The 26,511-nt window shown below is 45.6% G+C and overlaps 1 protein-coding gene across 1 annotated transcript in view; it reads right to left on the bottom strand.

The window, feature by feature from the left end:
- NSUN2 (NOP2/Sun RNA methyltransferase 2) overlaps nucleotides 1-26,511 on the bottom strand; it is a 480,899-nt gene that overhangs the window by 82,231 nt on the left and 372,157 nt on the right. The window contains exon 16 of the mRNA XM_069219708.1: nucleotides 19,137-19,217. Coding sequence (XP_069075809.1) covers nucleotides 19,137-19,217 — 81 coding nt within the window. The remainder of the gene's footprint in view (nucleotides 1-19,136; nucleotides 19,218-26,511) is intronic.

Genomic DNA, 26,511 nt, shown 5'->3' with positions numbered 1-26,511 from the left:
CATGTAGAGAAAATACTAGAGCCAACCAGTGGATCTCCAGGATAGTCCTCCAAAACCAGGATGCATCAGCTCCAGTGGTGAAATAGGATCTGAACTGGACAACATTGATGAGTCGGGCCTTTTGAGACCAGACTGTGTGATCTCTCCCTCGAATGGAGAAACATGAGGAGGGGCGGACTCCCATCTAGGCTGCTTGTGTTTGCACTAAGACCTATTCTTTGACTTCGTCTCAGACATACCCACGGAAGAAGAGCTGAAAAGAGAGCAGGACTTGGGGCAGAACCAACTGTTTTATATGCTCGGTGGCATGAAGCTTCCACAGTCCCTTCCGATGCATCAGGAATCATTTGTTGCAAGGCTCTGAATCATGCTTGGATCTGAGACAAAAAAGGTAGATGTCATGCAGGTTGTGACTGACATCTGCTTCTAGCATGTGCAGCACAGCTTGAAGCCTGCCATCTTATGGGATGACATCACCATCATAAAGTCACAAAAACAGTTATTGGAGACTGATAAAGTTCCAAACTAAGTTCACGAGCACAATTCCGGATCTGTATCAAAGGTTCCAGAAAAAAATAACTGATGACAGCATGCATGCATGGCACCAATATATGGTTTGGTGCTGTCACTTCTCTAATTGGGATGAGGCCATCGTGAAATCCGACAGCACATCACACTGGTGCAAGAGCAATTGTTTGAGAAGGTACCAAATGCAGTCTGGCACCTGTGGGAAATCAAAAGGTGAGCGATCAGTGGCTAGAAGTATCCACTAGAAAATGTCATTTTGAAACATTTTTATGACATTTTGAAAAATAAAATGAAAATTTTCCCACGCCCCTAGAACCTAGAGGAGTAGATGTTATCAAAGAACAAGAGCTCTCACGCAAATGAGTCTGGGCACTGCTCACCAAAATTAGGGGCAGTCGGTTAAGAGGACTATTGTTGGTTCTGGTGACAGTACAGTAGATTCACAGTGGTAGGGCTCAGGATATCTCAAAGCGCTACAGCCAGGAAACGGTCTGTCAAACAGAATTTTACAGTCCCAGGGTTGTCCACAGGTCAAGAGTATGAATTAAGGCCACCTCTCAAGTAAAGGCAAGGCAGGAGATAATGGACTGGGTATTCGAATGTGAGTATCTCTGGAACCTTTTGAAGGACTTCCATAAAGTTAACGATGTCATTCTCATTGTGACTACCCACAGCTATTGTTACAACTACCCTGGCCAATAGTTGAAGCTGTGGTGATCCATCAGGCCTCAGGAGGCAATACAAGTATGCACAGACTTTGCTTTATCACAGATGGAGTTAGGGACAATTCAGGCTCAGCAACAAACGCACTAGGAGACAACTCTTACCTGGGTCCATGGTGTTGTAAAAGATGTTGGCACTGAATTTGGCGGTAATATGCAGAGCAACAGCTGAGTAACTTACTTTTGGAAGCACCACTGTCCTCACATTGCTCCTCAAAGCAGATGGGCTGCTGTACTCAACTGGCAACAACATCCTTCCTTTAACAGGAGCAGACAAGAGTACTATTTTAATAATCATTGTAGGACGTTGGCTCTGTAAATACTATCTCAAAGTGAGAGATAGTGTGTACGGAGTCCAAGGGTTCCCCTTAGAGGTTGATAGTGGCAAAATTATATAATACTAATACTCTGGTGGTGTGGTTGAGCAGTAGGCTTATCAGAGAGTGGTGTTAAGCATTTGTTGCATACACACAGGCAATAAATGAGAACACACTCAAAGTAACTCCAGGCCAATAGGTTTTTATATAGAAAAATATATTTTCTTAATTTATTTTAGAACCACAAGATTCAAGATTTTAGGGAAGTATGTAAATTGGAAGGTACTTCCACACAGGTAAGTATAGAACTTTGATTTAAAACAGTAGTACACAGTTTTGGTTAAAATGGCAATAAGCTATTTCAAAAGTGGACACTGTGCAAAAATCAACAGTTCCTGGGGGAGATAAGTTTTGGTTAGTTTTTCAGGAAAGTAAAGCACTTACAAGTTCAGTCTCCTGGGTATAGGCAGCCCACTGTTGAGGGTTCAAGGAAACCCCAAAGCCACTGCACCAGCAACACAGGGCCGGCCAGGTGCAGAGGTCAAAGGAGGGCCCAAAACACATAGGCGTCTATGAAGAACAGGGGTGCTCAGGTCCTATTCTGCTTACAGGTAAGTACCTGCAACCTCGGGTAGCAGACCAGGGTTTGGTTTTTTTGGTTTGTTTTTTAGAGCGCTGGGGGACACACACAAGCACACAAAACACACCCTCAGCATCAAAGGGGCAGCCGGGTGCAGTGTGCAAAGTGGATGTCGGGTTTGCTGTTGAAAACAATGGAGGGACCCAGGGGTCACTCTGGCGATGCAGGTAGGGCACAGGGGGGCTTCTCGGGCCAGCCACCGACTGGGCTAGGGTGAGGGACGCCTGCTGGTCACTCCTGCACTGGTAGGTGGTTCCTCTCAGTCCGGGGGGGCTTGGTCCAGGCGTCTGGTTCCTTTGTTACCAGGCACTCGCGGTCAGGGGGAGCCTCTGGATTCTCTATGCATGCGTCGCTGTGGGGGTGCAGAAGGTCTAATCAGGGTGTCCACGTCACTGCAGTCACCTGGGAGTCCTCTCTGCGATGTTTGTTGTCCTGGACTCATGCTGGGGGCGTCAGGTGCAGAGTGTGAAGACTCACGCATCTGGAGGGAAGTGGAGTCTCTTTAAAGTTGCTTGTTTGGTTGTTGTTTCTGGACAGAGCCGCTGTACTCAGGAGATTATTGGTCCTTTAGGTGCAGGTCAGTCCTCTGAGTCCTCAGAGGTCGCTGGTCCCGCTGGATGCGTCGCTGTCAAGTTCTTTGAGTCTGGAGACAGGCTGGTAGGGCTGGGGCAAAGTCAGTTGTCTCTGCAGGGCTTTCAGGTCAGTAGTCATCCTTTCTTCAGGTGGCAGGAATCTGATTTCCTGGGTTCAGGGTCACCCCTAAATACTAAATTTAGGGGTGTGTTTAGGTCTGAGGGGCAGTAGCCAATTGCTACTGTCCTTGAGGGTGGACAAAGGCTCCTTGTGCCTCCTTCCTGAGGGGAGGGGGGCACATCCCTATTCCCATTGGGGGAATCCTCCAAAACAAGATGGTGGATTTCTTAAGGCAGGGGTCACCTCAGCTCAGGATACCTTAGGGGCTGTCCTGACTGGTGGGTGGTGACTCCTTGTTTTTCTCATTATCTCCTCCGGACTTGCCGCCAAAAGTGGGGGCTGTGTCCGGAGGGGCGGGCATCTCCACTAGCTGGGATGCCCTGGGACGCTGTAAAACAGGCCTGAGCCTTTGAGTCTCACAGCCAGGTGTTACAGTTCCTGCAGGGGGAGGTGAGAAGCACCTCCACCCAGTGCAGGCTTTGTTCCTGGCCACAGAGTGACAAAGGCACTCACCCCATGTTGCCAGAAACCCGTCTGGTTGTGGCAGGCTGGCAGGAACTGGTCAGCCTAACACTAGGAGTTGGACTGGTATACAGGGGACATCTCTAAGATGCCCTCTGTGTGCATTTTTCAATAAATCCCACACTGGCATCAGTGTGGATTTATTGTGCTGAGAAGTTTGATACCAAACAGCCCAGAATTTCGTGCAGCCATTATGGAACTGTGGAGTTCGTAATTGACATATTTCCCAGACCATATTCTCTTTATGGCTACCCTGCACTTACAATGTCTAAGATTTGGCTTAAACACTGTAGGGGCATATTGCTCATGCAACTAAGCCCTCACCTGTAGTATAGTGCACCCTGCATAAGGGGCTGTAAGGCCTGCTAGAGGGGTGACATACCTATGCCACAGGCAGTGGGGTGTGGGCATGGCACCCTGAGGGGAGTGCCATGTCGACTTAGTCATTTTCTCCCCACCAGCACACACAAGCTGTGAGGCAGTGTGCATGTGCTGAGTGAGGAGTCTCTAGGGTGGCATAAGACATGCTGCAGCCATTAGAGACATTCCCTGGCCACAGGGCCCTTGGTACCCGGGGTACAATTTACAAGGGACTTATCTGTGTGCCAGGGCTGTGCTAATTGTGGTGCTGGGGCCTGGTTAGCAGGATCCCAACACACTTTCAATCATACCTGGCATCAAAAAAAGACAAAACGTTGGGGGTAACCATGCCAAGGGAGGCATTTCCCTACAATCATGTACAAATACTTGTGGAAAACAGTTCTTAACTGGTGTGCAGCTCCATCCTTGGTTGATGAGTCAGGAACAACATACATCTCAGTATTTTGGGGGAGAACTTGCAAATCATTTCTCATACTGGTTGAATCCTGCAGGATGGAGGAGAGATCCACCAAATGTAGTGAGCAGGGACACTGCATAATCAGCGCATTTGGGGGCATGGACAACAGAACAAACCCATCAAGAAATGTGACAGCAGGATGGCATGGAAACAATTATTCATATGCTCGAATCTCTTCCATCCCCTTTGCTATTTAGTGTTCTGCTTCTGTGTGGCTGCGTGGAAGACAGGGAAAGCTCTTTTTGCCCTCTGACACTGCGACCCAAATCACATAGTGACACTAATGACAGGTTGGCAACTAATACTATATATGAAGATGATAAATTCAGTCAACCTAAACTGAAGATGGGTAAAGCAAAAAAGGCATGTGTAATGAAGGGGATCAGAGACAGAAGATGGATAAGTGAAGGGACAGAAGAATGAAAGAGGAACAAGGTGAAGAAAGAGCAGGCAAGCAAACTCTAGATAAGAAGACGAAAGTGCAAGCCTGTTAAAAGAAGGGAGATAAGACCAATAAGTACAAGATCAATGAATGAAGCAACAGAGGCACACAATCAAACATAACTCTTTAAAGCCCACTACTCACCCATGAGGGTCTCAAGGCACGGGGGGATTGCTGCTACTGCTCGAACAGCCAGTACACAGAGAGGGTACATAGGCAAAAACACATGACTGAATTTGGCACAAGGCACAAGATGGTTGAAAGCAGAAGATAAGCACCTATGGGGTGTGAAAAGAGCTAACACCTTGGATAGATGGAAATAACTGCATAAAACAATTGAGGGTGGGGTCAAGGCACATGATGAATGACAAAATGGGCAGAGGTTCAATATAGATCAAGTTAAGCGAGGCTCAGGATGGATAAGAAAGGGGGGTGGGGAGGCCCAAGTCAGTTGAGAGAAGGAAGAACAGTGCAGCATGTATGAGAAAAGGGACAAAAGCACATAACCAATGAGCAAAGGACTTCAGGGAACAAGCAAAGTGGGAAAGGAGACTGATGCAAAACTGATGAAAGATGCAAACATTGGATGGGCTAGCCAACAGACATGCATGTTGGAATAATGTGGGGACTGAGGAACAAACACAAGAGTGAAATAAAGCTCATAGTATTTGCTTGGAGAGTGAGCCACAAGACAGGTGAGAAAATAGAATAAGGTAATGGATGAGTCAGAAGACTAGGAAACAGTGAGTGAAGAAAATTAGGCATAATATGGCTGAGAATGGAACCTGTGACAAGATGGATAAAATGGGAGTAACCACAAACGAGATAAGAGGGATGCAGAGTCCATGAGAGATAAGAGATGGGAGCACTGCACATGATGTATGAATGAGGTGTTAACTGCACACACTGGTTGAGTGAGAGGAGGAAGGTTTAATACAGATGACAGTAGCACAAGGTGAATGATGGATGGATGGAAAAGTGGAGTCAGTAGATCAGTAAGGAAAATAGGAATCACACAACAGCTGAGATACAGGTTTAAGATGGATGGAAGGAGAGCAAGGTACAGAAGAGATGAGTGAGAAGATAAAGATAGAGACAAAGGCACAAGACAGATAAGTGAGGTACACAATGAATGCAACAGTGAGTCAAGACTTACGACAAACACTGAGCCGGGCAATGTATGGATGTAACATGGAAACAAAGTGTAAGCCAGGGGAGAAAATGGAGTGAGGCACAATGCAAATGAGAAAATGGATAAGATTTAAGGTGGATTAGAGCTAGACAAACAATGAATGAAAAGAGGGAAAAGTGTAAGATGAGATAGTGAAAACGATCCAGGACAGATGAGGGCTGAGGGTTAAAATAACCGATTTAACCAAGGTGCAAATCAGAGAATTCTGGACTTCTACATATGAATGCGACCTGCTTGTGTTTTAGCAAGGTCTGCCAAAAGATCACAATTTTTAAAGAGTAAGTTAGACATCAATTTAGAAATAGGCAATGTAACTTTGCTGTTCAGCCTAAATTTTTGGAACTCAGTTTATCCACACTTCTGCTGAATATGTTAGCAAGTACATTGTTAATGCTTATGATAGCTGGAAAATGGAAATCGGAGAAGCCCCCTGACTTCAACAGCTTTTTAAAGATTACACACGTAACCCTAAAGAAGCAGACAATGGCTAAGAACCACAAGAAATCCAGAAAAACAACCTTCTTTGTACAGAGTTTGGGATGAAAAGGAAGCAGATTTGCAGCATTAGCTACAAAGAACCATGACTCAGTACCAGGTGGGCTACCCTCTGTTAACACACAATATATTTTTGTTAAAGGGTTTAGATATAGGAGGTGATGGTATTAATACTACAATAACAATACACACAATCTATTAGACCTGGGTAAAATTACTAACTTAAAATTCTAGCATTTTATGTTGAGCCACACATGTTGCTCTTGGAGTGCCTTATCGAAGTAAATGGAGGGCCTTCCAGTTTTGTATGAGAATTAAAATAAAAAAGAAAACACAGGTGAGTGTGTGAATCAAAAGCACACAGTTGAAGAGAGTAAACCAAGAGACAATGAATGAGAGGGGACCAAAGCACAAGATAGATGAAATGTGGAATTATGTTAAAGATGGAGCAAAGAGGGCAGAGTGGGCCACAGGAAACAATGAGGGCTCATGTCAGAGAATATATGGCAAACAAATGATGAGAGGGAAAACCAAATCACAAGGCAGGTGAGAGAAGAGAAGGAGCTCCAAAAAAGATGGCAAGTTTTAGACATGTCAGAAAGAGTGGAAAAGATGAAAAATACGAGAAAGTGGATGAGGAACAAGCAGGATGAGAGGTGTGTGATGCACAAGAAGACCCAGTAGAATGTACACATGCTTCTACAAGACCATCTTAATAGTTACTTTAGGAAAAAATTTCAATCAAGCATGGGCTTCATGGAAATTCCAACACAAAAACTCGAGAAAGTAATATTTAATGCAGAGTCTTAGAGAGTCAATTAGGGCAAGGAAAGTCTGCCGTCCAATAACTGATTGAGGTGTGCACATTTCAGATACATATGACTATGATATGATTCAATAATGTACAGGGGCCATCTGTCATCAAAGGCAATATACCCCAAACAAACAAGTTATTAACCTTTGGTAATGCTACTCTGGTGGATGGTGAAGAATCTATCTAGCCACAGATTCCTCACCTTTTGAACATTTCGTAGGTGTCAGACTGGATCTGGAAACTTTTCAGCAGTACCTCTACATACCAGGAGGTGGTGCCATGCGGCTCTGCACTGACACCATTCCACTCTGGACATGATGTGTGTACCCTATATAGGTGCCACTCCTCAGCTCCAATGTCAGTTGCTTTCGAAACTGTCCACGCCTCTAGAAACAGAGCACCAAAACCAAATTAGTGTGCCCAGTATGCAGATTCCTAGACCTGGGATCTTCGTTTTGGACAGAGTTCAATTACTGAACCATAAGGATGGGAGGGTCAGTTAGAAAGCGGCGCTGAGTGTCTACCAGAAAGAGCATTACCAAAGGGAAGTAACTTGCTCTTCTGATGGAAACTTCTAGCAACAGATTCTTTAGCTTTTAAATAGATCCCAAAGCAGTACCCATTTGGATGAGTGTCTGTGAATGAACTCAAACTAGAAAATTCACAAGGACTGTGCAGGCAAAAATGCCCCTCTTGATGGGGATGACTGTCCAGGTAATATTGCTTTGTAAACTTATGGCGGGATGCCTACATAGCCACCTAGCAAATGTCTAGGACAGGGACTCTGTATGCTGATACAGTGATCATATCAGTGGCTCGGAGAGAATGAGCATGTGTATCCTCTGAAGGCTGCTGTTTGGCCACTGTCTAGCAGATTATAATGCAGAGCACGACTCCGCCGGAGATTTTCTCTTCTACAGTGTTGTGCCTTTCTTCATACCAGTGAACACTACAAAGGACTGACCGTCTACCTGGTGATCTTTGGTACAATCTATGTAGAAGTGCAGCACTCTCTTGTGGTCCAAGCGGAGGGTCTGTCCTCCTCCTTAGAGGGGTGAGGGGGAGCACTGAAGGCCACCAAGATGATGGTTTAACAGACAAAAATAAAACCATCACAACCTTTGGCAAGAAGATGATCCGAGTCTTTAGAACTTGTTTGCTGAGAAGAAGGTAATGTGGGTTAGAGTAAAACAAAGAGCCTGAAGCTCACTCACACGCCATGCTGATGTGATGGATATGAGGAACACAGCCTAAATAGTAAGGATTTGTAAAGGACAGCTGTAAAGCAGTTTGAACTGAGTGCACTTCAAGTATGTCAGGACTAGATTAAGGTTCCACTGAGACATTGCAAAGTGAGAAGGTGGGAACATGTGTTGTAGCCCTTTCAAAAATCGCATAACAAACAAACTATGAGGGCTGATCTGACAACCAAAAGAAGGCAAAAGATAACCCTTAGCCATGCCCAAAGCATGGTCTTGTCAGGCAAGAGACCAAACCAAAAAACAGAATGCCAGATAATTTGTCCTGGAGAAGGTCAATCTGGTGTGTGCTGCACCAAACCACAAATCTACCCCAATAACAGGCGTATACAGTTTTCGTCGAGGGATGCTTGGCTGCCGAGATGACAACCACCTACGAAGGAAGGTCGAAGATGTTCAGCTGTTGCCGCTCAACCTACAAGCAAGAAGGTGGAGATTGCAAAATCCTGGGTGCACAACCATGACCAGTTGCTGCGACAGAATGCCCTCCTGGAGGAGCAGCCTGATTGGAGGTCAGATGCTTAAGTCTAGGAGTTCTGGATACGATACTCTTCATGCCTAGCCTGAATACACTAGGATAACTTGGACCCGGTCAGTCCCGATCTTCTTGAGAACTTAGGGTAGGAGTGGTATCTGCGGAAAGGCATATAGGACTACTGAGTTCCACTTGAGGCAAAACAGGTTTCAGAGCAAAAGACACCTTGGAAACTCCAACACACAAATACTGATATTGCACATTCTTGGCTGTGGTAAACAGATCAAACCAGGGTTTTCCACATTCATTGAAGACCTTGCGCCACTTCCAGGTGTAACTCCCATTATGATCTGGTAGGCAGCAACAGCTGAGCTTGTCCACCCTGGTGTTCAATGATCCCAGAAGGTGGTTCTCCTCCAGGAAAATGTCCTGGCAATCCAGTCATTTCCAGAGGCACAAGACCTCTTGGAGCAGTGTCTGTGACCCCACCCGCCCTGTATGTTGCAGTAACACACGGTGGTGGAAGAAAAAGGTTTTCGCACCAAGCAGATGGTCCTCAGCTCCATAAGATAAATGTGATGCGGGGACTCCACTGGAGATCAGACGCCTCTGATTACCTATATATCCTAGATGGTTGCCCCAATCCAGAAGGGAAGCATCAGTCACCACTGTCAGTTCTGGGTGAGAAGGAGAAAGGGGTCCGCCACTGACCCATTCTCAGTCCAACAACTGCCACTGCAGACCGTATATAGCCTACTCTGAAACTTAAAACCAGTGGGAGAGGTCCCTTTGATGTTGGGACCCTGGGACTTCAAATCTCGCATATGCCACCTTGCATGGCCAGCCAAGAGGATGCAAGAGGCCATCAGTCTCAGCAGCCTTAGTCGACCCCACTAAAATACAGGACAGAGGTCGAAAGGTCAATCATAGCATGAATGTCCTTAAGTCTCTTTTCTGGGGAAAGAGACAAAACCAAACCATGCCCAGCATCGCTCGGATGAAAGGGAGCGTCTGACCTCAGCACACTGATAGTGAACCTCTGAGATGACTGGACGTTTGCTGTAGTCTGGAGATAGCTGACCATTGCCCAAAGCTAGCCTGCCTTGAACAGGCCAGTCGCAAGGGAGGAGGAAGACTGGCACCCCAGACTTCCGAAGGTGCACTGCTACCACCAACATCACTTTTGTAAACACCAAAGGGGCACTGGTGAGACCAAATAGAAGTAAAGCAAACTGAAAGTGCTCCTGTCCCACCAGGAACCACAGGTAGCACCTGTGGGCCAGCAGGACGGAGCTAGGAAATAGGAGTCCTGCAGGACCAACACCACCATCAAGTCTCCAGGGTGGAGGGCAGACAAGACCTGGCAGAGGGTAAGCAGTTTGAATTTTTCCTTTTAAAGGAAGGCGTTGAGAGCCTGCAGGTTTAGAATGGACCTCTGGCCTCCATCTTTTTTGGGCACATGAAAGTAGCAGCAATAGCAACCACAACTTACTTCTGGTGCAGGTACCCTCTCAATAGCCTGTTTGGCAAAAAGAGCTTACACTTCCTGTCACAAAATCGAGAGCTGGTCCTCCATCAATTGCTGGAAGGTGCAGCTGGAAAGAAAGGAAGAGTAAGGCATAAATAACCCTTGAGAATAGTTTGCAGTACCCACCGGCCTGGGTAGAATCGGTGGGTTTTGCCTCCCATCGAATGGCTGTGCTTTTGCAAGGGCATGCTAAAGAGGTCTGGTTGATGGAGCTGTGAAGCGAAGGGGCGCCAGACTGAGCAGCTGGCTGACCTTGAACGTGGGGGCAGTGGGTGTCACTGTCTTGACAGTGAAACTGCTGGGTTCCCTGAGAAGGATGGCCAAGCTGGTGGCAGGGGGCCCCTCAGCCAAAGCCATTAAAGTGGCGGTGAAACTGTTGTGGTTGGCAAGGTGGAGCTAGAAGGCCCAGAGAGCCGAATCAGCCTTGCCCCCGAACAGGCGAGTCCCATCTAATGGCATGTCAATCAAGGATGCCTGGAAATTGCCGGAGAACGCAGTCATTCACAGCCACGAATAGCACAAATGGTGCCTATGGCCCATCCGTTTAAATCAGTGGTGTTCAAGTCAAAACGAATCATTAACATGGTTGCATCACAACCAACCTGAACCACCTGAGAGCACACAGGGGAACACTCTTCAGACATGCCAAGGAGGACTTGTGCCACCGGATCCCAATGAGCATGAGAGCAGTGTCCCAACAAATAGCTGGTATTAACACAGCCCTGGGTCCAGCTGATAGAGGAAAGGATGCTTACTGAATTTCTCCACTCACTTTGATTCTATATCAGGGCTAGTGGTAGGAAATGTGTTGGGATCAGAATGGCTGGTGGAAGCTTGCGCCAGAGCACAGCTATCCATCACTGCCTCGTTGAAAGGATGAAGGGGCTCCAAAGATGTTTGCCCTGGTTGAAGGACTCAGTCAAAATATTTATCTTAACATCCAAGGTGAGGATCTGGCGATCAAGAACTTATTCCGCCCTACACATTACTATAGAGTAGGAAGTAGATTCTTCTGTGGCTGGACCAGGGAGAGAAAAGAGACCCGTTTCCAGGAAGGTATAAAGCCTACAGTCTGCATTTAAGTCCTCGTACCAATTATAATCTTGGTAGGACTAAGTGGACTCATCACCCAGGATGGTCATTATCTGAATTTGTTTAAAAAAAAAAAAAAGAGTGCAGAGGGTGCTGCCTACCTTGTGGCAAATCAAGTAGGGGAAGTGGCAGCTTGGGTGGATTCAGGTGCAACTTCGGTTGAGGTAATACCTGCGCCTGACAAACATCAGGCCGCTTTCTTCTGGTATCAGTGAAGTCGGCATCAGCGTTAACGTGCCCGGGGCTAGCGTGGGCTGTGGCACTCACAAGGGGGTCAGAACAAGAGCCAGAGGCAAGACAGACTCACAAGCTCCAAATAGAATTAAAGGCGAACCTGCCAGTGGTATCCCAGTTGGATGGCCTCTTTGCTCCTTTGGACTCGAAGGTGTGCCAGGGTAGGGATCCAAAGAGCCAGAGAATGGCTACGCAGATCCGATGTGGCAGGCTGAAAGCTGCAGAAATTCAGTCTGTGCCAGAACCAGCTGTGGGATCAACTCCCAAGTTGGTCGGCTTCAAGATCGGGATTGAGAAGGGAGGCACCGTCTCCACACCTGCTCAGGCAAATGCAAATGGGATGAAGGGAGAGGGTGTGGCTTTGATTTCTTGTGTTTCCTATGCTTACCTAAAGATGTAGAGTGTGACGAAGACCAGACTCTGGAGCAGCTCAGTCGACTCCGGAAACGGGACCGAGATCTAACCTTGGACGCAAAGCATGAGATGGAACAGACTTGGCAGGAAGTCTTCTTATGCTTGAGGAAGTTACGTTTCACCTCACATTCCCTAATGGCCTTCAGGTTCATCAACGTGCAGTTGTCGCAGGGCTTAGATGGACGTGATGGATGCTCTTCAGATGGGCCTGTGGTCTGGTCACGACTCCGTTTGTGACAGTCCCTTCAGGGGTTAAAAAACCTGTATATTTTGGGATGACATTCATTGCATACTGAACAATAGAACTCCGGATCTACGTCAAGAGGTGTGGAAAGAAACAAACTGACGTCAGTTCATGGCAGTGGCACCAATATAGGCATTGATCATCATTTTCGGAGCGGAATGGCATCCTTTGAGAGCCGCACGGCACCACCTTTTGGCGTGCAGAGGTACCACTGAAATGTTTCTGGATCCAGTATTATAGCTGGGAAAAATTCAAAGGGTGAGGAATATACGGCTAGAAGCCTTTTTCAGAGACATTTAATCTACAGTTGCTTCTGAATTCATCCACATGCACAGTTTCTGGTTTAACTGCTGAGAGTAACCCAAACTCACAGAAAACCCATACATGCCTGGTATCTCCATAAGTCAAAAACTCTAATGAATACATGTTTTGGGAGGCTGGGGGGGAAGGGGCAGGGGTATCTACCTTAATCATACCAATGAACATGTTGCTGTCAGGTTAAAATTAAATCCATCCACTTAGAGGGGGTGTAGAAGGTATGCCACCCAACAACCGATTCAGCAGTGTGTAGTCTCAATATGCAGTTTTGATTACTTATTGCATGTTGTTAGAAATGGGGTTTTTGGTTGGCAGTCAGGTTACCCTCTGTCCAAGCAAGAACCCTCACTCTAGTCAGGGTAAGTCACACACAATCCAAATTATCCTGTGCCCACCCTCTGGTAGCTTGGCACGAGCAGTCAGGCTTAACTTAGAAGGCAATGTGTAAAGCGTTTGTGCAATAAATCATACAATAACACAATATAGCACCACAAAAATACACCACACAGTGTTTAGAAATATATATAATATTTATCTGGGTATTTGCAGGTCAAAATGATCAAAGATGCAATATGAATTTGTAAAGATATCACTAAAAAGTGATATCAAGTGTCTTAAGTCTTTAAAAAGTAAACAAAGTCTCTTTCAAGCACAAAGTACCTGCTTTGAAGTGGAAAATCTCCGCAGAGGGCCGCAGGAGAGATGCGTGGAAAAATGGTGTGTGCGTCGGTTACGCCCCTTCACACACGGACTTGCGTCGCTATTTTTCACGCGGGGAGACGTGTGTCGTTCTACGGGAGGAAAAATGGTGTGCGCATCGGTTGCGCCCCTTCACACACGGACTTGCGTCGTTATTTTTCACTTGGGGAAGACGTGCGTCGTTTTCCGGCACGCGGACCGTCTCCTTTTATGGATTGCGGGATTACCAGATGTCCCAGGGTCTGTGCGTGGATTCTTCGGCTTGTTATCCGGCTGTGCATCATTCCGGGAGGCTGTGCGTGGAATTTTCTTTCTCACGGCAGGCGCCCCGTCAATTTCCCCTCTGGAAGTCGGGCGCCGTTGTCCATGCAAGTCCGTGCGTCGAAGTTCCGGTCGCACTGCAGGCGTTGTGTCGAGCGGCGTCTTTCTGGATCGGAGTGCAGTGAATTTTTCACAGCGGAACAAGCTGGCGTCAAACATTTCGGCGCACGAAGAGTCCAAATGAAAAAGAGAAGTCTTTTTGGTCCTGAGACTTCAGGGAACAGGTGGCAAGCTCTATCCAATCCCTTGGAGAGCACTTTTGCAGCCAGACAAGAGTTCAGCAAGGCAGCAGGCATACAGCAGGGAAGAAGTCCTTTGGAGAAAGCAGACAGGTGAGTCCTTTGAGCAGCCAGGCAGAATGAAGGTTCTGGTTCAGGTTTCTTCTCCAGCAAGTGTCTGATGAGGTAGGGCAGAGGCCCTATTTTATACTAAATTATGCCTTTGAAGTGGGGGTGACTTCAAAGAGTGGCTACGAAATGCACCAGGTCCCCTTCCAGTTCAATCCTGTCTGCCAGGATCCCAGTAAGGGGTGTGGCAGTCCTTTGTGTGAGGGCAGGCCCTCCACCCTCCCAGCCCAGGAAGACCCATTCAAAATGCAGATGTATGCAAGTGAGGCTGAGTACCATGTGTTTGGGGTGTGTCTGAGTGAATGCACAAGGAGTTGTCAACTAAACCTAGCCAGACGTGGATTGTAAGGCACAGAAAGATTTAAGTGGAAAGAAATGCTCACTTTCTAAAAGTGGCATTTCTAGAATAGTAATATTAAATCCAACTTCACCAGTCAGCAGGATTTTGTATTAACATTCTGGCCATACTAAATATGACCTTCCTGCTCCTTTCAGATCAGCAGCTGCCACTTCAGTACTGTATGAGGGCAGCCCCAATGTTAGCCTATGAAGGGAGCAGGCCTCACAGTAGTGTAAAAACGAATTTAGGAGTTTTACACTACCAGGACATATAAACTACACAGGTACATGTCCTGCCTTTTACCCACACAGCACCCTGCTCTAGGGGTTACCTAGGGCACACATTAGGGGTGACATATGTAGAAAAAGGGGAGTTTTAGGCTTGGCAAGTACTTTTAAATGTCAATTCGAGGTGACAGTGAAACTGCACACAGGCCTTGCAATGGCAGGTCTGAGACAAGGTTAAGGGGCTACTGCAGTGGGTGGCACAAGCAGTGCTACAGGCCCACTAGTAGCATTTTATCTACAGGTCCTAGGCTCATATAGTGCACTCTACTAGGGTCTTACAAGTAAATTAAATAGCCAATCATGGATAAACCAATCAACAGTACCATTTACACAGAGAGCATATGCACTTTAGCACTGGTTAGCAGTGGTAAAGTGCCCAGAGTGCAAAAGCCAACAAGAACAGGTCAGAAAAAATAGGAGGAAGGAGTCAAAAGGTTTGGGCACGACCCTGTCAAAAAGCCAGGTCCAACACATGTCAAATATCTATGATCGAGAAAGGAGTACCAAAACAGAATTACAGTTTTATCTCCAACACGCCCGAGCCAGCACCACGCGACACCATTAAAAACTCACAAACATGGTATCCTCTATCTCAGGGATGATCATAGAGAATCAAATCTGAAACATTTCCACTACTCCATGGTGTTGAGTTAAGGAACTCAGTCATTTTTTTTAAACTGCATAGGAAAAAAGTAAAATAAAAACAAATGCAACAAGATTTCCTGACCAGCCGATCAATGTGAGAGTTGGAACCTACAACAAAAGACTGCAAAGAAATGCAAGTAGCAAAGCACAGGCATTGCAACAGGTCCTACTACTGCAGCAAGAGCACTCTGAAGTAGTCTGTGTTTGCATTTACAGCACTGCATTCACCCCATATAAACTGCCACAATAAGTTCTGTATAGTGGGTGTAAAGAAATGGCTCCCTGTTGCAGTTACCCCCCACTTTTTGCCTGATACTGATGCTGACTTGACTGAAAAGTGTGCTGGGACCCTGCTAACCAGGCCCCAGCACCAGTGTTCTTTCACCTAAAATGTACTATTGTCTCCACAATTGGCACAACCCTGGCACCCAGGTAAGTCCCTTGTAACTGGTACCCCTGGTACCAAGGGCCCTGATGCCAGGGAAGGTCTCTAAGGGCTGCAGCATATCTTATGCCACCCTGGGGACCCCTCACTCAGCAAAGACACACTGCTTGTCAGCTTGTGTGTGCTAGTGAGGACAAAACGAGTAAGTCGACATGGCACTCCCCTCAGGGTGCCATGCCAACCTCACACTGCCTGTGGCATAGGTAAGTCACCCCTCTAGCAGGCCTTACAGCCCTAAGGCAGGGTGCACTATACCACAGTTGAGGGCATAGGTGCATGAGCACTATGCCCCTACAGTGTCTAAGCAAAACAGAAATTGTAAGTGCAGGGTAGCCATAAGAGTATATGGTCTGGGAGTCTGTCAAAAACGAACTCCACAGCTCCATAATGGCTACACTGAATACTGGGAAGTTTAGTATCAAACTTCTCAGAATAACAAACCCACACTGATGCCAGTGTTGGATTTATTAAGAAATGCACACAGAGTGCATCTTAGAGATGCCCCCTGTATTTTACCCAATTGTTCAGTTCAGGACTGACTGGTCTGTGCCAGCCTGCTGCTGAGAGACGAGTTTCTGACCCCATGCGGTGAGAGCCTTTGTGCTCTCTGAGGACAGAAACAAAGCCTGCTCTGGGTGGAGGTGCCTCACACCTCACCCCTGCAGGAACTGTAACACCTAGCAGTGAGTTTCAAAGGCTCAAGCTTCGTGTTACAATGCCCCAGGGCACTCCAGCTAGTGGAGATGCCCGCCCCCTGGACCCAGCCCCCACTTTTGGCGGCAAGTCCAGGAGAGATAATGAGAATAACAAGGAGGAGTCACTGGCCAGTCAGGACAGCCCCTAAGGTGTCCTGAGCTGAGGTGACACTGACTTTTAGAAATCCTCCATCTTGTAGAAGGAGGATTCCCCCAATAGGGATAGGAATGTGACCCCCTCCCCTTGGGAGGAGGCACAAAGAGGGTGTACCCACCCTCAGGGCTAGTAGCCATTGGCTACTAACCCCCAGACCTAAACACGCCCTTAAATTTAGTACTTAAGGGCTCCCCTGAACCTAAGAATTTAGATTCCTGAAACTATAAGAAGAAGAGGACTGCTGAGCTGAAAAACCCCTGCAGAAGAACAGAAGACACCAACTGCTTTGGCCCCAGTCCTACCGGCCTGTCTCCTGCCTTCCAAAGAAACCTGCTCCAGTGACGCTTTCCAAAGGACCAGCGACCTCTGAATCCTCAGAGGACTGCCCTGCTTCAAGAAAGACAAGAAACTCCAGAGGACAGCGGCCCTGCTCCAAAAAGACTGCAACTTTGTTTCAAAGGAGCAGATTTAAAGACCCCTGCAACTCCCCGCAAGAAGCGTGAGACTTGCAACACTGCACCCGGCGACCCCGACTCGACTGGTGGAGAACCAACACCTCAGGGAGGACCTTCCGGCGACTCCAAGACCGTGAGTAACCAAAGTTGTCCCCCCTGAGGCCCCCACAGCGACGCCTGCAGAGGGAATCCCGAGGCTCCCCCTGACCGCGACTGCCTGAACTCCATTTCCCGACGGCTGGAAAAGACCCTGCACCCGCAGCCCCCAGCACCTGAAGGATCGGAACTCCAGGGCAGGAGTGACCCCCAGGAGGCCCTCTCCCTTGTCCAGGTGGTGGCTACCCCGAGGAGCCCCCCCCTTGCCTGCCTGCACCGCTGAAGAGACCCCTTGGTCTCTCATAGGAAACTATTGAAAACCCGACGTGTGTTTACACACTGCACCCGGCCGCCCCCGCGCTGCTGAGGGTGTACTTTCTGTGTGGACTTGTGTCTCCCCCAGTGCCCTACAAAACCCCCCTGGTCTGCCCTCCGAAGACGCGGGTACTTACCTGCTGGCAGACTGGAACTGGGGCACCCCCTTCTCTCCATTGAAGCCTATGTGTTTTGGGCACCTCTTTGAACTCGGCACCTGACCGGCCCTGAGCTGCTGGTATGGTGACTTTGGGGTTGCTCTGAACCCCCAACGGTGGGCTACCTTGGACCCCAATCTCAACCCCGTAGGTGGTTTACTTACCTGCTAAAACTAACAATACTTTACCTCCCCCAGGAACTGTGAAAATTGCACTGTGTCCACTTTTAAAACAACTATTTGTGTTTTATGTGAAAAGTATATATGCTACTGTGATTATTCAAAGTTCCTAAAGTACTTACCTGCAATACCTTTCAAATGAGATATTACATGTAGAATTTGAACCTGTGGTTCTTAAAATAAACTAAGAAAATATATTTTTCTATAACAAAACCTATTGGCTGGATTTGTCTCTGAGTGTGTGTTCCTCATTTATTGCCTGTGTGTATGTACAACAAATGCTTAACACTACTCCTTTGATAAGCCTACTGCTCGACCACACTACCACAAAATAGAGCATTAGTATTATATCTTTTTGCCACTATCTTACCTCTAAGGGGAACCCTTGGACTCTGTGCATACTATTCCTTACTTTGAAATAGTGCATACAGAGCCAACTTCCTACAGTGGGCAATTCCACTAATAAAAGGTGTAAATAGCCACAACTATTATCTCTTAGTGGCATTATGCCTTTAAGTTAGTAAGGATCATGAACATTTGTTTTGCTTTGTAGAATATCTAGTTAACATTTGTGTTGTAGTGATGGGGAAGATGATGTAACCATACCATAGAAGAGACCTGATAGTAGTGGTTTGTGTTCTGACCAAGGTCCTGGAGGAATACCAGTGGACAACTGATTTCTGAGGATCTTACTGAGTGATACAGCATCGTACATGCTGTAAGCGGGTGGCTTCTCCAATACATGGCCTTAGGAGAGAACGTAAGGACAGAAGCTATATTGTGCATAAAATTAATAAATAAAACAGTCTGCAGAAAACACTTAATGCCAAAAGAAGAGGAGCACATCACTGGCACCTCAATCATACCAAAACACAGAGGAAAGAATCCAAGGTGGCTTCCTGGTGCAGATGCAAAGGTGCCTTAAGGCAAATCTGCTGAGAGTCCACCAAAAGCTCAGAATTTATGATGACTTCAGTTGTGATTGCTTGTAAGCTCACTGCAGGGTTTAACATATTCAAGCTACAATACAATAGCACTGATGATGGTTCAGAATGCATGGGAAACAAATATAGACAGTTTATCTACTGCACAGCAAATTCAGACAATGAAATGTAAGAGCCACCACCAAGCCCACTGGATTAATAGATATCTTCCTGGTTATAAATCTTAAAAGGCTGCAACAGCATGGCTGAGCAGACGGCAATACATTGATTAAATGGCTATACCTACCTCTTGTGCTAATCTGAAGGCACATCCATATTGTTCACCATCATTGTTTCGGCACAGCACCTTTATTCCAGTGTTGATAACCTGTGATTGGAAAAATGATAAGCGTCAGTAGAAATCCACATTTCAATGTCTGTTTACAAAATTACTTAAGAAGTATGCATGCCATAAAAGACCGGATACTGCCACAGCCAGCTTTTTACTCAGTTATAGTTAACCAAATGTGAGAGAAAAAAGATGGTCCATCAAATCTAAGTGACTTAGCTCTACCTCAAAATTACTGGACCTGGGAAACAAAGCTTGTGGCAGGTTAAGATTAAACAAGCATTTGTAATGCAATAGGTCTCGCATTTGTGAGTGTTAGATCTATTGGCGTTGTAAATGACAACGTCTTTTACCTATTTGTTTTGGTTTTGAGTGTAGTGGATGTATGCCAGGTGCCACAGCAACCCTCCAGGCCTGTCGCTACAGGAGAGAGGACACAACAAGGCCACCTTCTTGGGAGTGTTTTTGCCTCCTTCCAACAGACTGGCTGTGATACCCTGAAGATGCAACCCTTTCTAGTGTGTTTACCTAAACTTTTATAGCACCAAACAAGTCAAAGAGGCATCTTTGTGGCATTTAACCTGGAGAATGAAGGGGGTCAAAAGAGTTAGGAACAAAGAAAAAGGGGGCACACATATTTCTCTGTGTTTAACTTTTATAGGAATTATTCCTGTACATTGGCAATACCAGCCTAACTTAAAACCATTGACTGTATACAAAGAGAATAACAGAAGAGGCGGTTTAACTGCAAATAAAATTATTGTGATATTATTTAAGAATGGCACTAGCTTTGCAGTGCTATGAAATGGCAACCCCCTGTATTACCAAGCGCTATATTTTAAAAAAAAGAGTTATTCCCAGACTGCCCCAACTGGCACCAGAAAAAGAACCCTAGGGGAGAGGATGTGGCTTAAGGCCCAAAGCTGCCGACATATGAGCTAGGGTACACGGTTCAAGTGTCTCAGCCAGCTCAACAGCCTGTGATTCTGGGCAATCACCTAATATCCCCTTGCTATCAAAAATGAAAGTGTTCTTGTGAACTTAACCAGTGCTCATGTAAAGCGCTGTAATACCTTTGCTTCGAGCTAGTGCTAACTGAACTCTATTTGAAGAGGCCCAATTTACATACAAAGGATAGATGTTTTTTGCTATCAAGCTTGAGGTCGTGGAGTGCTTGTGTCTGGAGTCATGACTCCTTTTTCACCATTTTGGAGACAACACCTTTTGCCATCTTCTTGCCTAGAAATAACCTATGCGGTTGGTTGGTGACCCTCCAATGGTTATCAAGAGCATGTGCTATCGCCTAGTGTTAAGCTCTACTCAAGTCACTTGGTGAATGCACCCACTGCAGAGGTCTTGACAGACCGAGAATGCCACAGATTACAATCCTGACATAGCTTTTTCACCTCTTAATCTCTGCAAGATAGATGAAGATAAATTAAAGCAATTTTGTTAAGAATGGCACCTGCTTTTCAGCGCTATGAAATGGCATAACCTGTATTACCAAGTGCTATATAAGAAAAAACAAGTTATTCCCAGACTGCTCCGACAAACACCAGACAAAGAACCCTAGGGAAAAAGATGTGACAAATGCCAGCGCTGCAGACTTTGGAGCTGGGGAGCACAGTTTGAGTCTTGCCAGCTCAACATCCTGTGATTCTGGGCAAATCACTTAATCTCCACTTGCTACCAAAAATGAATGTTCTTGTGTAATGTAACTGGTGCTCATGTAAAGTGCTGTAATACTTTTGTATTCAGTTTGCACTACATAAAACTGTAAAAAAATAAAGCACTCCATTACCTTCGTGACACGTTTGTGCTACATAAAACTGCAAAAAAAAAAAAAAAATTATATATATATATACCTGACATAGCTTTTTCACCTGCAAGGTCGATGCAAATGAATTATAGCGATTTTGTTAACAGCACCTGCTTTGCAGCGCTATGAAGTGGCGCAACCTGTATTACCAAGTACTATATAAAAATAAAACGAGTTATTTGCAGACTTCCCCAACATGCACTAGACAGAGAACCCTATGGGAGAGGATGGGGTGTAAGGGCCAGAGCTGCCGACTTTGGAGCTGTAACACAGTTAGAGTCTCTACGCCGGCTCAACATTCTGTGATTTTGGGCAAATCACCTACGCTCCCCTTGCTACCAAAATTGAATGTGTTCAAGTGTAATGTAACCCATGCTCACGTAAAGCTCTGTAATACCTTTGTATCAAGTTCATGCTACATAAAACTCCAAAAAAAGAAAGTGTTCCAATACGTTTGTGTCGAGTTTGCACTACATAAAAACTGCATAAAATTAAAAAAATAAAGCCCCCACAGACACTGCAAAGAAACAGCAAGATGCACGGAACCAAGGAGGATGAAGAAACAACATACCGCCATGGGCAAGGCAAAAGAAAAAAAGTGCACCAACAGGAAGCTATCTGGCCGACTGTGCAATAATTCATGTAACAGGGTCAGTCTCCAAGGCAGTACAAAACAGCCTCAAGGCGGGACAAGCGTAAAGCATTTACCAACAACATCAAGGGATTTTTGAAAGGCAGAACCAGGAATGAATGAAAAAGATGGGCATGAGATGGGCGTGGTTAAAGCCCTCAGAATAGATTACAATATGTCGAGAAGAGCAGAACTTGAGCGCTGCTATGCTCGACCTAAAAAGGAAAAGAAGTCACCCAAATTACACGGAAATCTGGCAATACATTAGCAATAACATGTTCAACTACATGTTTTTTCTTGCTTTAGGATTATGTTGGCTTGTTAGACGATTAAAGCTTTTATTTCAAGAGAGAAAGCTAGCATTATTTATACTTTCCTTTATTTACTACCCTGCAGCATTTTAAAGATCACACCACTTTAGAATATTGCAATGATATGAGAAATTTAACATTACAATGCAATAATGGACTTCATCTGTCCTCTGTTTCTCTTTTGTTTGCTGCTCTGTTAAGAGCGTTGAGTCTTACAAATCTCAGAGTTAATTTGGATGTAATGTATTTGTGGCAGATTTTGGATTGAGGGTCAGGTCAGACTGTGATAAAAAAAATTGATTTGGGCACCAAAATAAAAGCGGTCCCCTTAGGATAGCAGGCAACAAAAAAAAGTGGCCCACACTTGCAAATGAGGCTCGTTTTGAACTTGTATAGACATATTGTATGGTTATTTCTATAAGTTATGCGCAAACGCTTGCATCTGTGGTAACACAAGGGAAATCAACAGCAAAACCAAGCCCGCCTAATCGCAAAACAGATCCACACTGCTAAAAAAAAAAAAAAAGCACACTGATTTGTAAGACCAGCCCAATAGGGTACTGCCCGATTGCCCTATAGGCCAGTTCGACCTTGTTTAGGGTTTATTTAAAGGTTGGTGGCATCCAATTAATGGAGACAATTTTTAAGTACTTTGTAGGAGCGTTTTTCATTATGCTGAATACAACTTTTTTGGTAATTAGCTTTACAGTTGTGCTGATATCATTCTGTGTTTTTGATTCTTTGAAATAGTAAAAAAAAAAATGTTATACCCACCAGCCGTCCTTCAAACAGTTGAGTGAGTGTGACTAGAGGCGGGCAAATAAAGCAAATTATGATATTTGCATACATTCAACAGGAACATGGGTTGTTACAAAACCATTTCTATAAATTACTCTAACTTAGACATGCACTCATGGCATTTATAACCAGCCTCGAGTAGATCTCAGAGTTCAATCCTTTCGATGTGAAACTGGTGATCTCTACTTTCAGGGGAAGTGTCTCAAATATACAAACCTCTGGTGATAAATTCAGCTGCCAACTTATTGTAGGCACGGGAGGAACATAAAGGTCCTTAGGAAGAGAAAGAATGAGTGTTCACACTCATGGCCCAATGTAAAGCATCAATTTAATCTAGGTTTTGCCTCCAGCTGCGTTACTTCCTTCGAACATAACTGGCTCCCAAAGAATGGCTTTTCCAAGGGTGCCCAGGGCTGGAATGTCACAGATGCTGGGCCAAAAATGGGGATTCCATAACATACATTGTGGACGTAACCAGCCCTGGAGCCCGTGTTAGCATATTAGAAGATGAAAGCTTCACAAGACACACAAAGCTGTGTGTGAGACTTAGGCTAATGTTTGGGAAAAGAGATATTGCTTCGAACTGGAGACGCCAATCCCGCCCTTACCACGCCCCAACCAAACCTAAGTGAGTCAAAGGGGCATAGACAGATGCATCCTTAGCATCCTCTCTATTCGAGGCAAAGAGTTACACTCAAAAACATACAAACATTTGGAGGTGCTGGGAAGAGTACTCCACAGATGACATTTCTGATTGGTCTACACCCACTCTGGTCCTCCCTAGACTGGCACCAAGCTAGACCACGACATTTACAATGCTATCTTCTCTTTATTCATTTGCACCCTTGTATATTCAATCACATATGGGGAAGAGAAATGTGCCACAAAATTGTCAGAAGTAGTGTGTGATTTATATTTGACAATTTTGTTGTTTTCTTCTATTTAAACAATGTATTACATTTAATCCTCCTTCAAGCTCGAGATGGGAGGTGAAAGGACTCTCTGAAGCTGCTGCTATTTTGGTATTGGAAAATGTTGCACTTTTCGCAGACGTGTATCTGTTTTGAAAGGAGGCGCAGCATGTTTAGGTGTCAACACTGCTTCAACTGATAGGTTACAGGTTCTTGAGGTAGCTAAGAAGGTTTGGAACCTTGACCAGCAGAAGGGGAGGAACTTTCCAGAACCAGTTTTGGGGTTTGTCTCCCACACAAAGGCTGGCATCGGGTATGAGTACTGGACCTCCAGATCCACTCATGAGAACACTCCTAGATCTGGGGAAGATTCAGATTAAGGACTACCTTGCTGTCAGAGGAGTGTCCTGTTGCTTCAAGGACTGCCTTACTGTCTGAAGAAAGAATACTGGACCTGTTAACCTTGATCCCGGTGAAGGAGGCCGATAAAATAATTATGGGTAACACAGTCTGTAATTGGAATTTTTAAAGCATATTTGTTTTCTTTTCTTTTAGAGTGTTTAAAGAGATACGATTATTTTAATCTATTACAGTTCGTTCTTCCTTATTTTCTTTTTCCTAGGTTGTTTCTTCGGTCCTCTGGATGGCCTTGGGTTGGAACTGGCAGCCTCGGGTCGGAACTGGCAGCCTCGGGTCAAGCTCCTAACTGATGTGCCTTGGAAGGAAGAGATGGAAACCAGGTATCAGGTAAGTGATTTTTATAGGAAGTACAGTGAAGGGTTCACCAGGGAGGGAGGGAGTGGAGGAGGTGAAGTAGGGATCACTTCAGGTGCATGTGCACATGTGCCTTGCATGCATAGGTGGTTTACAGGGTCTTCCTTTCCCACCTGACCCACTCTATCTATGAAGTTATTCCCCCTTGTTCCCTTACCCTCCACTTGTGTCCCCTAATCCCAATAGGAGTTCTTTTACTGAAACATGCCTGTACCTTGTGGAGCCACGTTCCTCCAGGAATGTGGCATAGTCTTCGACGTGGGGTTCTCTCTGTGTGGTTCCCGGTCTGTCTCTGCCTCTGCTGTTGCATCTCTCTGGTTCTTGTCTTTCTCTCTGCTCCCCTCTGTCACTCTCCTCTACGTCGTCTTCCTCTTCTCCGTTTTCTTCCCTCTCTGCCTCTTGTCCCACCTCCTTATCATCGTTCTGCTTCGAGTCTTCCCCTCTGCCCACCATGAACCTCTCTGCATCTTCACTCTCGTTCTCGACCTTGTGACCCCGGAAGTGCTCTGGTTTTGGTGGATCTCCGTCTGTCGAAGTGCCCTTCTTCGCGAAGTCATCTGCGGTTATCTGGGCAACAGGCGTGGTCAGTAGTAGCCCTGAAATGGGAGTCCCGTTACACCCAGGCTACTCAGAGTAACTCAAAGGATCAGTTGGCTGACCGCTTGTGTGAACTACAAGAACTCAACGTGCTTTAGAGGCCTCCCAGCAAATGCCTAGCTGACCAGCTGAAATTGGACATGTCTGAGCCCTGCTGCAGGAGTGAGTCTTGAAACCTAAGAGGCGCACCTCTACGTCCTGGAACTTTGGCTGGCATAAGGAGAAGCTCTTTCAAGAAGAAAAAGGTGAAAATCCTGAGTTGGGGCCCCTCGCAACCAGGCCAATATTCGCACCAAAACTCTGCAACATGGTATGACTGCCAACGTGACGCTCCGGTGAGACCAGCTGTTCGTACCGGCAGCAACCATCTGTGACGACAGGCATCGCAAGTCCTGCACTTCACACTAAAGCAACAACCGGTTGCGATGCTTGACCTGCTCTTTGAGCCAAAAGTGTCCTGCAACGTGCATGGAAGTCTTCGCTCTGGACTTGAAAAGGTTACTTTTCAGCAGGACTTACCCACTGCTCCATCACGGTCAGCCTGAAAATATGACTTTCTCCTGGTCTATTGTGACTAGAAGACTCCAATTAGAGATTTCAGGCGCTATTTTCACACACACACACACACAAAAAAAAAAAAAATGATTAGCTCCAGTTCTACTGATTAGATTTTTGTTGTTCTAGCATCATTTTATTTATTAAAATACACTTTTTGAAAGTGGTTTGGTTTTTTGTGTTTCCAATTTATTGCAGTTTGTGTGTTGCATAAATACTTTACATATTGAATCTAAGTTAAGCCTGCCTGCTTTTGTGCAAAGCTACTGGAGGGTTAAGCACAGGTTAATTTAGTGATTTTTGGAGTTCACTCCGACAAGGATTGTGGTGCTGTTTGGGTGAGGCTTCCATCCCTCTCAACCAGTTGCCCAATTTGTAACAGACTCTTCCAGAGTGCTTAAGCAACAAGAACAAAAAGTCCCTAAAAGTGAGCAGTGGAAGGGGCACAAGAAGCTATGCTCTTTCAGCGGGACAAACACATGGACAAAGCAACCCATCCAATAAGAAACAAGCAAGTAAGAGTTAGAGTAAAGCCAACTAATGGTAACGCATGGGCAGGCTATAAGCCCCTCTATGTTCTTGGTAAGCCCACAATAAGTCTTTCACAAAAGGGTTAATGCCCTTTTTCCATGTCAGGTGACTGGCCAGCACAATCCTCTCTCCACACAGCAGCACTTGCACGTGTACAAAAAAATAAATAAAAAAATAGACATAGCAGCAAGCAACACAAAATTGCACTCATATTATTCATGCATGTGTGTTTGTCAGGACAGTTCACGCACATGGAAACACACTAAAGTGCATTCTAGCATACACATACAAAAACTGCTTACGTTACACACAAAAAGAAATACCTAATAGCAAACTGCACGCATTTGCTGCACACACTGTTAATTGTATATTAGCACAGCTTGAACACACACTTACATAGTTGGGG

Source organism: Pleurodeles waltl, chromosome 2_2 (assembly GCF_031143425.1).
Source record: "Pleurodeles waltl isolate 20211129_DDA chromosome 2_2, aPleWal1.hap1.20221129, whole genome shotgun sequence".
Lineage (NCBI taxonomy): Eukaryota > Metazoa > Chordata > Amphibia > Caudata > Salamandridae > Pleurodeles > Pleurodeles waltl.
Note: the sequence above shows the minus strand (reverse complement) of the source record. Positions and strands in the feature narration are given on the sequence as shown.